Source organism: Rissa tridactyla, chromosome 11, assembly GCF_028500815.1.
Source record: "Rissa tridactyla isolate bRisTri1 chromosome 11, bRisTri1.patW.cur.20221130, whole genome shotgun sequence".
Lineage (NCBI taxonomy): Eukaryota > Metazoa > Chordata > Aves > Charadriiformes > Laridae > Rissa > Rissa tridactyla.
The window spans coordinates 9,229,558-9,242,165 of NC_071476.1; the positions used below are offsets into that span (position 1 = coordinate 9,229,558).

At 47.1% G+C, this 12,608-nt stretch overlaps 1 protein-coding gene across 4 annotated transcripts in view; it reads right to left on the reverse strand.

Annotated features, from left to right (window-relative positions):
- Window positions 1-5,404: 5,404 nt before the first annotated feature.
- Window positions 5,405-12,608, reverse strand: part of SEPTIN8 (septin 8) — a 34,475-nt gene continuing 27,271 nt past the window's right edge. For all 4 annotated transcript variants that reach the window (XM_054217478.1, XM_054217477.1, XM_054217476.1 and 1 more), the window contains exons 5-10: window positions 12,238-12,399; window positions 10,637-10,733; window positions 10,122-10,290; window positions 9,732-9,864; window positions 8,877-9,067; window positions 5,405-6,019 (exon numbers count right to left, since the gene is read on the reverse strand). In XM_054217478.1, the coding sequence (XP_054073453.1) occupies window positions 6,016-6,019; window positions 8,877-9,067; window positions 9,732-9,864; window positions 10,122-10,290; window positions 10,637-10,733; window positions 12,238-12,399 (756 nt within the window). In that variant the 3' untranslated portion in view covers window positions 5,405-6,015. The remainder of the gene's footprint in view (window positions 6,020-8,876; window positions 9,068-9,731; window positions 9,865-10,121; window positions 10,291-10,636; window positions 10,734-12,237; window positions 12,400-12,608) is intronic.

Below are 12,608 nucleotides of genomic sequence, written 5' to 3' on the forward strand. Positions count from 1 at the left end.
CAGCTTTGGTACAAGCAGGTCATTCCTGAGATTCATTTACAAGGTTGTTTTAAAACAAAGATCAACCGGGGCCTCTCCCTGTTCCCGTGTGAAGTTAGACAGGGGCACAGACAGCACACTTTTTTTCTTTCCCCTTTTTTTTTTTTTAAACAAGTATTTGTGTAAGGGGAAGTCAGTCACAAACACAGAACCCATGACCAGGAACGTTGAGTCTCCAGATTTAAACCGCTTCCCCTCCATTAACATGTAACATTTAGTTGTCCTTCAGAATGGTTCCCTTCACCCCACCACAGCGCGGGAGACGTGGCGGCGCGGGGACGGGCCAGGCAGCGGAACCGACCCCAGGCAGCCAGCGGGGAGGTGGGCAGGGAGCTCGGGGCGGAGGGGTAAGCGGTGAGACACCTCTCTGCAGCCCTGGGACAACTGAACAAACGAGGGTTGGGGGATTTTGGTTACAAAACCCGTAAGTCTATGGGGAAAAAAAAGCTGCCCGGAAGAGTTATTGCTAAGAAACGTGAGAATCCAGCGGAATTAGGGACGTTAGTTGCTTCTCCAGTTACACCCCAAAGCCAGACGGAGGAGAGGACACGCGGAAACCCCCTTCCAGCAGCAGCACAAGCAGCAAGTGAAAACTCGCCTGGCGCTAACCCGGCTGAGTCCCTGCTCTCCCCGAAATCCCGTCAGTGCAAACTGCTTTGCACGGGCTCGCGCCCGGAGATTAGCGCTTTGGTTTAGTGCAAGCCATGCAGCAGCCTTAATTAGCAATTTATCTTTTGGCAAGTATCTTAGATTTCAACCTTATCAAGAAACCTGATCAAGCAAACTTTTCCCAATCAAAAGATACGGTGCATCTTAGTCCTTGCTATTTAATCTCTTCTGTGCAATATATTGCAAGCTTAAAGGTGAAAGCACCAATTAATTTCTTCTGCATGAGATGTTTTGGCCTTAATAAATCTTCTAATTAACATGTCTTCCTGATGTTATGGAGCACGCACTGGGAAGACTAAAAAAGCTACAGAAAGAACAAAAGAGAATCAGTGTTTAAGTTTCAGTTATTTACATTACATAAAGACAGCATGAGAGGTCGAAGTACAAACGTAACACGTGCCGCCTGGCAGCACGCGGGGCTGGGTACGGACATGCCAGTCTGAACCACTGCAGCCTGGAGACACTCTCACGGCTGCCAAGACCTGGTTTGGAACTGGTCATCAGAGGACTGATGTAAAATTTGAATGAGGCAAGAGCACTGACTGGGAAAACCCGAGAAGTCCTGTGCTATGGAGATGCGGGATGGGGTGATGTGGGGAGCGCCTCCGGCCCCGCCAAGACCATAGGCGCCGCCGACCATGACGGGCAGCCCGAGCCAGGCCTTTGCCCTGTCCTCGCCTGGCCGGCCACGTCCCTCTCAGCCGCGTGGGTCTCCCCATGGAGCAGCCTCGGGCAAGGAGACGAGGCTGGGTTTGGGTTGTCTCCTGAACGGAACGCACCAACACGTCCTAGGGCCTGTGTCACCGGGCTTCATCTCTGGAACTGCAGCACACGGAGAGCATCTACCTCAGCGCTCAACTGCCTCTGTAACAACCCTCTGCACTTCCCGTGCGCTTGCAAGCATCTCTAGGAGCTTTGTACAAATATCAGTGATATTTGATATCATAATATCATATCATGATATTTGAATTTTTCCACTCCTGTGGAAAAATTCCCAGTGTATATCATCCTGAATCAGCTGGTGGCCCCACCTTTAAGATGACCAGCCACTCTGCCACCTTAGTTTCCCCATTCGCATGTACCTGAATGCACTTTGTCTTCTGTGGCCTCCTAATTTGGCTTTAAAAAGTATTGGGATGGGAAAGTTGTAAAACATTTCATACAAACCACTTGGTATCAGCTGTGAAGTCCCCACTAAGGCTTATCCTTCCTTAGAATAGGCTTATCCTAAAAATTTAATGGGCTTAAGCGACACCTCTAACCCAGTGCAGATGCAGACTTTCTCCTGCACTTTGTCGGTGACCACTACAGGCAACGTCACCCCAGTTCCAGCCACTGTCCCCAGCAGCGCTCTGCAGGGGGACGTACAGCGTCCGCACAGCACGGTACCGCAGGGGACAACCCTCCCGGCCTTGGAGGAAGGTGGGATGCAAAGAGGTTGCACAGAAGATGACCGGAACCACCCTCTGCCTTTTACGCAAGCTGTGTATTATATACAAAAAGCAGAGTTCTGGCACACAAGCCAACTCCTGCAGCAACAGCACAGTCCCACTGCATGTTTCTAAGAAGATTTCAGAAGCAGCCAGTATCACCGACTTGGTTTTGTTCTTGAAACTGGGGCTGCAGGAGCAGCTCTCATGAGAAGTTCCACTTCAGCAAACACCGGCATCAAACTCCACTCGGTGGTTTTGCCTGAAATGCAGCGTTGATCTCAGTCCAATACCAAAATAAACCCGAGAGACACAGACACCCGAAGATAACTGAACATAACGTGACACGTAGCGATGGCCCACGGAACAGACACCAAGAACAGGCCTTCAGGGAGAGCTCCAGCAGCTCTGAAAAGAGAACCCCAAATTAAAGCTCTGCTCTTTTTTTGGCCTTGATCTAAGTGTATGATGTGCTTCTCCAGAAAAAGCATAGAGCTTTGGAAGTACCCTTCGGAAACTAGCACCCTCCATCTCTGCTCCCTTCCCATCCTACCCTTAAATCACCTCTTTGGGCATCATTACAACAGCGAAACTGCTGGTAAATCCACCCGCTCAGTCACCAGATCCCAAAGGGGAAGTACAAACAAGCTTAAAGGCAACTTTTGCCCAAATAGGGATGGCAGTTGAATTAATACCTTAGAATTTCTCCCCAGATTACAGATGAGGTGCTTTTTGGCATACTGTACGATTAGCTAATTGTTAATTAATTAGCTAATTTTATTTTTGAACATTCCCAATAGTCATAAAACATCCTGTGACTGGTAAGCTTCCAATCATCACACGCCATTATTTCAACAGAGAGGCATTAGGTAAGACAGGAAATCCACCACTAAATAAACGACACCACAAAAACTCAAAATACATGTGAGATTTAATAAAAGAAAAAAAGTACAAAGTGAGTGGAAAGAACTGAAAGTCAAAAAAAAAAAACCAAAAAAACACCAAACAAAAAACCCCAACACATTTGGAATGACGAAGTGAACGGACACAGCGCGTCCGAGGGGCTGCCGCCCCCCGGGCAGGTCCCCAAGTCACCTCCACCTGCTCCGAACCACCCCATCTCCACCCCCGGGGCACCCACCACAGCCAGATGCGAAGCCCACGGAGCTTAGAGCCCCGCAAAACACATTTTAAATTAGAAAGTAGACAACATACATGATGGTAAATGTTTAAATGATTAAAAAAAATGGATACTTTTTCCCATTAATACCAACCTTTTACAGATAAATGTATAAAACAGTGGAAAGACACGTAACTGAACAGCTTCAGTCATTTCTGAAGGGTTTTTCTTTCACTTCTAGCCTATGAGATGTAAATCTTCGGACTGGAGTGAGATTAGCATCACCATGCACTTGTAACTTGTTAAATAAAAGTAAGATACAGAGCTACCCTATAGAACACATACTTAAACCTTGTCGCAGCCAAAAGGAAAAATCAGTACGAGAGAAAAAAAAAAAAAAAAAAAAAAGACTGAGTCCCATCGGGGCGATTATGATGTCAACTGCTCTAAAGAACAAGTAACTACAAGGAAAAGGTATCTTTGTCACAACATAAAGTCGTTGTATATATAATAATCATCATCTTAAAATATTGTTACATACATTCTGAATGTCTTCATCAGAAAAAGCTGGAAATTTCTCCACAATGCCCACGGATTTGAAGGTTTTTACTCTTCCATTGTTATCATTATTTGTAACTACCTGTTATTCTAGGAAAAAAGAATTGATCTCTGACGAGCCAGGGCAGATGGAAGTGACGTGCATGGATCTTGCTGGCAGCAGCACAAGATCGGGAGAAAGCTATCGACTGGAAAAGCGATGGCGACGCAGCTCTTTGCTTACCCAGTACCACCAGTTACTGTTTCATCCCAGCTTTCGTAGCACTGGCCTCAAGAAGCACAACAACAAACCAAATAGCGCTGCTTACTTGTGCAATTAGTGCACCAGAGTTTCTCTCATTAGCAGAAATGAAAATCCTGCCGCTAATTTGCTACATGTCTGGACTGGAGTCAGTAGTGAGCCGCAATTGTCTTCTTGCATGTAACAGGAGGTTGGGTTCCTCGTACGGTTCTCTGAGAAAAACACATTAACCCTCCTAACGTTTGACAGTTACTCTTTAAAATACACCTAACCTGGAGGCACAGCCTTAAAAATTACGTGTCCGGCTTTCAGCAGACTCCTAACAAGTGCACATAATTTTTAGTCTTTGAAAAACGGCCTGTTCCAAAAGGTACCTGTGAGCTCTTCGTGAGGTTCTTACGTGCACCAAGTAACACTGACATGACTTGCAGTATATCCAGAGAAAAGGCCAATGGCCATAAGAAAACAGTTTAACACCTGAGAATGTATTTAGAAAGAAAGAGGGAAAAAAAAAAGCTGCTTTAATAGGATATGCAAGTTAAAGAACCTCATTTTCAAGTCCTGCAAAACGCTACCCTCGCACAGAGTCGTAGGGCTCGGATGCCAGGCCGTGCACCGCCACCTGCAAGTCAAGTAAGGAATTTGCTGACAGCTTAAAGACAAATCTTTAAGAAAAAAAAAAAAAAACTATCAGAGAAATCCTGTAACATTAATAACTAAATAAAAATGCACACACTCACAACTAACACTTAGCCAGCCAGTGTTTTTATAAACTCCAAAGACACTATGTGGGGGTTAATATAAAATATTTGCTTTCATCTAGCCTGTTATCTGATGGATGGATGGAATTGGGTCCAACTATTTTTCCATGACAACATAGCTCTTTAGTTTCTATTTAGTTATCGTCCTGCCTTATCACAAAATGGTTTGAATGGAAAAAAATAATATTGATCCTAATTATTCCTCCAAGGTCAGTCGCTCAGGAAAACAAGGCCACGATTTCTAAGCATGAGGAGTGTTAAAGGAAGCACCTGCTAAGAGGAATAGAGCCCAACAGCATAAATACAGTGCATAGCTCGAGAGCAGGGGATTCTACTTATTAGGCACACAATAAGTTTAAGGTTAGAGTAAAAGTAAAGATGACCGCTTAAATAGTTTTTCCACAACAGTAAAATACATTGGTAAATGACAACTGAAAAGTTACACAAATCCTGTAGTTCCATATTATACAACAAACTCTTATGAAAAAATCTTTCTATATAAGTGTTCTACTTTAGCAGTAAAGAAAATTCAAAACATTGTCCCATGAATTTTATTAACCACTCTCTCTCTCTTTTTTTATATATATATATATATATTATAAATGATGTAGAAAGTGTTTAGAGTAATTCAGGATTAAAATATATAATCACTGGAATAAGGGTTACTCTGACTAAGATTCCCCAGGCAGAAAGTACTGTGTTTTTCTACCCATTTCTAAAAACTTATTCAAATCAAGAATTTTGTTAGAAAAATAAACGTTTCAGCTTTCTTCATACCACTCCTCACACTTGTGCATGTACAGAGGAAGACAGATGAGCCTCAAGCAGCCACCTTAGCCAATTAAAAAGAAAATAAATCTAGAAAGCGAGTATTTAGCTGGTGGATGAGTTCAGACAAACAGTTATGGTCACTTTATACACAGCTGCTCAATCACTGGGTTTAGAACATCTTACTTTAGGGATTAGTTGACTTTGTTTAACAAAATGTACATGGTAAGGTTACTTCCTTAAAACCTCCTGATAAATTCTGTACAGATAACAGCGAGTCGTTACACCGCAACCACCGAAGATGCTCATTTTCTCTTTCACTTTGGTCCACTCACACAATGTTATGAGAAGGGTCACAGGGTGGGAAACTCAAGCAACTTAACACATGAAAGCACCAAGTCCACTCTTGGCCTGAAAGTCTGTGTGTGATTAACTGAAAGAAACATAAAAAAAAAAAAAGCATGAATTAAAGTTATGAAAATTAAACTAAAGCAAAACGTAGCGAAATATGTTAAAAAGAAAAAAAGGAAGAGAAGGGCAAACACTGCTCGGGCAGCTGGAGACCCACAGAGGAGAGCACCCCCTGGCACGGGGAGCCCCACGGCAGAGCACAACCTGCCCGAGAGCTGCAGGCACAAGAGTCTCAGCACCAACACTTTCATTTCCCTTCCACACCTGCAATTCTTCCAGCTCCATTTTTTTTTACTTATTAAGGTACTAAAAACACTGTGTTGAAAAAGGAGACGATAAAAGGTTCAACTAGCTCTCCTAAAACTTGAAACAGGAAAACACCACCCCCCACCCAAGATCCCTGGCTTTATTCCCCCTCCCCAATATATTCCCAGGTGCCAACATCTCACCCACAAACCCAGAACGCGTCTCCACCCGCATCCCCATCCCCTGGGGGACTGCAGGGCCTCTCCCAGCAGCGACGCTCCCCTGGCACCCTCTGGGTCCCCCTTCCCTGGCACCGCCCCGGGTGGGCGCCTGCCCCAGTGCCAGCCCCCAACTCCTATCACACCGGGCCCCCGCAGCATCGGCTCCTCGCTGACCAAAGCCCCGGGCGGAGCCTGACCCCTGCGTTCTGCCGGGGGGGTCCTGGAGGAGGACACGACACTCCTGCCACTAGCTCCCCAAATCCCAGCTGCCTTCCAGCCCGGCTTGGTTGGAAGACTTCGATAAGAAAGCTGGCAAAGACATTCCTGCTGCTTCCCAGGGAATACGCAGATGCTCATAACACTCAAGCAGTCGGTGGGGTCCGCATCAAACCCACCGCCTGGGATGGGTTAAGGCTGTGCTCTCTGACACACAGGTTTCACGAGACCTCCCCGGCTCCTTCTGAGGCCCCCAGATGAAGAGGGGGTCTGGGAAGACAGGTCACTGCCAAGGCCAAGGGGAGGTACCTTCCTTTGAATATTTTATTACAAATTTTGTTATCTTGCTTGAGCAGAAACCCCCGAATACCACATGTTGAAATAGCTCACAGATTTGCAAAAATAACCCAACAAACCAACCAACCCCAAAACCCAATCCAAAGCCACTTCCTCTCCCTAATTTATTAATTTTCTTCCTGGTGACAGTGCACGTCCTCTAGCTGTGCTCCAGAGCTGAAGAGAGCCCCCGCCCCAGCGCCGCGCGGGGGTCCCCACCGCACAGAGCACACACTGTGGGTGCCCCTTGGTCCTTCGTACGCTGCCTTCTCCTGGCCCCGCTTCTGACCGTGGCTGCTCTCTAATCACCACCTAGAAGAGGAAGGGCGTCCGGCTCATGGCTGCAGGTGGCCTAAAACCAGCAAAGCGCAGGAAACTTACTTCTATCGCAGCCAGACGGAGCAGAGGGGAAGCTGTAGCGTTTCCACCAGGCCAGCGCACCCAGTGCATCACCGCCGGAGCATTCCAGCGACCGGCACTGCTCGTGCAAGGGAACAGCGTGTGGCTTAGTGTCCTCACCTTCTTCAAGGCAGACCTGAGCCCCAGGCTGCCCTGGTATTCAGCCCCTAATTCATGTCTGAGTTTAACTGGATTATACCCTATTTTCAGCAAAATAGAGTCCAGAACAAACCGTTCTGGACTCTATGCGTGCGGTGGGACATGCCCAGAGCATGCTGAGAGGTCTGCAGGGAGAGAGTGCTTTGGTTTTGTTTTAACACCAACACTTTTCATTCCAAGGAAACAGGTGAAGTAATATGCACTGTTATCTTCCAAAGGAAGACACAAATTACTCTCATGTCAGTACGCAGCATGAGCTGCTCCAGTGCTGCAGTTCACAGCAGAGAAATGACAGAGCACAAGACCTCATCAGCAACGTGAAGCCGAACACTGTGCTGTCAAGAGCAGCCTCGGGTGTTGCTATTCTTGATGGTCATTTTTTCTTTTCATCACTAAAAGGCTCAGAAAGCATTGCCACCAGCCTGTTCCAGATTTGACAGAGTGCAGTTCAGACTCTTCAGCCCCTAGCCACTGTTCCTTGAAGACTGGCTTGAATGGAAGCAGGATCACTTCCCCCCACCTTTTCTTTTTAAACCTCTTTGCCCCATTCCTGCTCTATCATTACACAACCAGGCAGCTGAAAGAGCATTATTTACATGCCCTCGCTCCATGTTCTTGCTGGCTTCAACAATGTCAATTAACTTGCAGCAAGCTAAGATAAGAATTCTGCCTTTAGGGGAAAAGAGCTTTCTCGTAAGTAGAACTGTGTCTTGGAGCCCTATTTCGCATGGAGCTCTAATGAATTTCAAATGCATCTTCACTCTAAGCTGCTGTTTCCCTCTTTACAGCTCGGCCTCTAAAAAAAAAAGTAAGCGCAGCCTCCAAAGAGGGCCCCAAGCCCAGAGATCACAGTGAGGTAGTGTATGAGGGGGGACTTAATCTGTAAGACATTACAACCGTGTCACACTTGTCCCCACTCCTCTCTGCTGGGGAGAAGATGTAGTTTATTTCTAGTCACCTTCCCGGCTGTCTCCAGGAGGAAATGTCTCGTCTCGCAGGGTCACTTGAGCTGGCCGTCACAGAGCCAAGGGCAAACCCCACAAGACTCTCAGCCCTTAGGAAATGGCCCCAAAGTGCGAATCCCTCCCACCTGCACCCACCAGGACTCCCACAGGGCGGTGCCCGAGCACAGGAGGACCCTGTCTCTCTCTACTTTAAGCAATGAGTCAGACGAGTAGGAATTAGGGTTCCAAAATTCCCTTTTCCATTTGCTGTCTAAGTAACTGACCAGACATTAAAGCGTCTGAACAGCCACTCAGCTTCCCAGCGGCAGAGGAGAAAGACTCAAGTTCAGACACTTACTTTTTCTTGTCTTTGTCCTTCTTCAGCGGCTGCTGTGAGGTAGCCTGCAAGGATTGGGACTGCAAGGTTTCCACTGCTACTTTTCGCCTGTTGAAGGCGTTCATCTCTTCCTCCAGCTCCCTCCTCTTCTCCTCCACCTTCCTTTTCTCTTCCTGGTGTATCCTTTTTAAGTGCTCAAATTTCTCATGCAGCTGGTAGGAGACAGATCCTCTGAGCATCACATGCAGCAGGACCGTCCGGAGCCAAAGTCACACCTCCCGCATGAATCCCACCACTCTACAGACACCGACCAGCTAGCAGGGTACAGCAGCCAGTGCCCCTGCATAAGCCCTGGATAAGCGCACTGAGGATCTCGGCTCAGTCTGCAGCCCTGCCACGGGGCTGTGGGCATTGCGGGCTCTTTCATTCCTCACTAATTTTGAAGATGGTCCATTCATTTCCTCCCCAGTCACAGCAGCTGCCCGTGGCCTCACAGCACTGACCTGGGGGACTTCAGCCCAGCTGCCCCCTTTATGCACTATCCGGTGAGCATCCGGGGTGAAGTCTACCGACATTGATGCTCACCAAAACGTCCCGCATTGCCCTTTACTCACCAAGCGGCAGATGAATCTCCTACACACTACACAGGATGGGGAAGACTGTTGTTCCTGAGGCACCTAAAGCAGTGATGCTGTTTTGAAAACATTACCCCGTGTCCCCTCCTCTGAGTGGGGGAAGTTGTGTGTGTGTTTGTGCTTTGGCTGGTGAGGTGTGCTCAAGAGCTGCATGTGCTTTCCAGGATTCATATGTTGCCCAGACCAAAACCCTATGCTGGCTGTATTTTAGGCTCCTCTCACAGGTTTTTGGCACACCCACCTCTCTCTCCTTCTCCTTCAGCTCTGCCTCTGTCTCCTTGACTTTGTTAACAAACATTTGTCTCATTTCCTCCTCTTTCTTCTGGAGCTCACCCAAGAACTCTTTCCTTTTGGTCTCGTATGTTTCTTGGAGGCTGGGGAAGAAAGCAAACGAAATCCAGACTCTTTGGACACCAATGAGTTAGGGATGGGGAAATGCACGCCTCTCTGTGACGCTTAAAGACAAACAGGCAGGGAAGGGAATGCCAACAAAGTCAGCTGCAAAGTTCAAACCCAGTGCTAGTATTTTCCAGCCCAGCATTGTGGATACCACCTACAAACCTACCTTTTTTGGGGGGCGTCAGTACCAAACTATTGCCCTAAATTGATGCTAGATGTGTGGGCCGCTCACCTGAAGGGCTGGCTGTCTGGATCCGTGTCCTTAAAGCCCATCTCTTCCAGTTTGCACCTCCTGTACAGCTCGTAGTGGCGGGTGTGAGTCTGCTCCCGAAGATCCTCCATGTTGACTCGAATCAGCATTTCCCGCAGTTTCACAAAGTCACAGTGACTTTCATTCTCAACTGATGGAAGCAAAGGGGGAAGTCAGCAAACTGCACACATGGCGGGGGAGCACAAACGCACACACAGATTCACTCCAGAGACTCCCCTCCCAAAGACCTCTACCTGTCGTCCCGCACAGGGCACAACACAGCCCCTTGGATGCAGGGATTCCTGCTGACCATTACAACCTGCCAGTAGGAATGGGAATTCAAAGGAAAGATTGGCCAACCCACAAAGGCTGCACAAGACATTTCTGCACAGTTTAGCACCTTCATGCACGCGCGCTGGCAGGAGGGCAGAGCTGCAGAGGCTGCCAGTGTGCGCACACACAAGGGAGTGGGGGGTGCCTGGCTCACAGCACCTTACCTTGCACCACTCCCCACGGGTACTGCCGAGCTCTCACCAGCTTGTTCCCAACCTTCACCTCCTCTGTGCTGCCGACCACAGCGAAGGGCAGATGAGCCTGAAACAGAGCCAAGGCCAGCGACTCAGTGCACGGGCGAACCCCTCAGAGATCAGCCTGACCATTAGGATCCCCCTCACCCAGACACAGGATCTACTTCAAAAAGTCCTTCCTCTGAAGCTGACAATCTCCAATACTCAGACCAGTTTCTACTATGAACTGGGATATTACAACAGAGAGCAGCATAGGGCCGTATCACAGCTTACTAGCAATGCTGCCTGGACTGAACTAGATGAGGAAAATATTGTAGGAACACCATGATCAATACCGATCTCCCTCTATCCGTTTGTCAGGTTGTTCTTGCAGCTGCAGTCCCTCCACACGCCAAGAGCAGGGCGCTCCCTGCCTTGCAGAAAGCACAAGCAAAGACATCCGTAAACAGGGCTTGGCACAGCAGTTTGCGTGTGGGCACTGGAGGGGACATGTGCAGGATACAACATGTGCTCGCTGCTCGCCAAGTCTGCAAAGCATCGGGCACAGAAAGGAAGCAGGGGACCATCCTCAAGCACGGCAGGAGAGGAGCCATGGAACAGGTGCTTCAGTGGGACGAGGTTGACAAAATCCTTCGCACTTAGGATTACTGATTCCTCACTTCTGGATCCATGTTAAGAGGTGGCCAAAAAATATATTCCTGGGGCGGAGAGACAGGGGGACACGGGGACGGGATCAAGCAAGCGTGGCTCTTGTTTTTGTCCCCAATGCACGCAGCTTGCAATTATTTTTAAAAAGAGTGCATCCTCCAAAGTTTTCATGAATTCCACAAAAAAAGCACTATTATAGTGAAAACGCGTACCTAGTTGACCCAGAAATGAATTGGTTATTCAAAGTTGGTTGGTTTTGGCTTGGTGGTTTGTTTTTTTTTTTTTTTAAAAAAAGAGGTGTGTGTGAAAGAAAAGACAAAGCATGTAATCAGAAACAGCTATGCAGGAAAATGTTCATTCTGATGAAAAAGCTACTTTTTATTTAAAAAATTAACATTCAGCAGTTTCTATTGCGATAGCTGCACTCTTGATTTGGGAGGCAGGAAACTTGAAAATGTTTTGCACATGCTTCAGCCAGGTCTGAATTTGATCTTTGAATTTCAAAAAAGACAAAATAGAGTCTAACAATTTTTCCTCTTTATTTTAAATTGGGTGTTCAGAAGTCAGAAGGCTAATGTAAATCTTAACTGTAAAATTTTTATTCAGAGTTTATCCTTCCTCAAGTGAAAAGTAGCCTAAAAGCAGACAGAATGAATTTCAAAGAAAGTATTTTTCAAAAATTCGATAAAAAAAAATTTAGAGCTGAGCTGACTTTCTCCAGAGAGCCCACAGATTAAACAAGAGCCACATTTTAATTAATTCTGTATGTAATAGCCTTAAGCATCTGTCAGATCCACAGCTCAACTTTCAAACAGATTTAGCGTCTGGACAATCCCAGTGAAACTTGCCCTTCAAATGCATTTTTGTGCACAATTTAATTTGTCACAACTTCTGGCATCAATGCCATTGGCAGCATTACTCACATTCATCACAGAGTTGATCTCAGCAACTGCTTCGTCATCCGTTGGGAACTGATAGATCTGCACGCCATTGCTGACCAGCTCGCTCATTATCTTTATCTTGAACTTGTGCAACTCGCTCTTGGAGATGGTGTCTGCTTTGGCAATAATCGGGATGATGTTCACCTACAGCAGAAGGAAGGAAGGAAGGAAAAATAACCAGGTGAGCAGTGGGGCAAGCAGCTCTGTTGGGAGCGTGGGTGCCCGCGGGGTGACCCGGGTCCTATCCCTCTGGCTACTTTACATTTCATAAAACGACAAAGCTGCTACGTTTTGCATGTGAGCTGCAGCACAAGCCCAGATGAACACTAGAGGGAAGCGTTTTCCAGGACTAA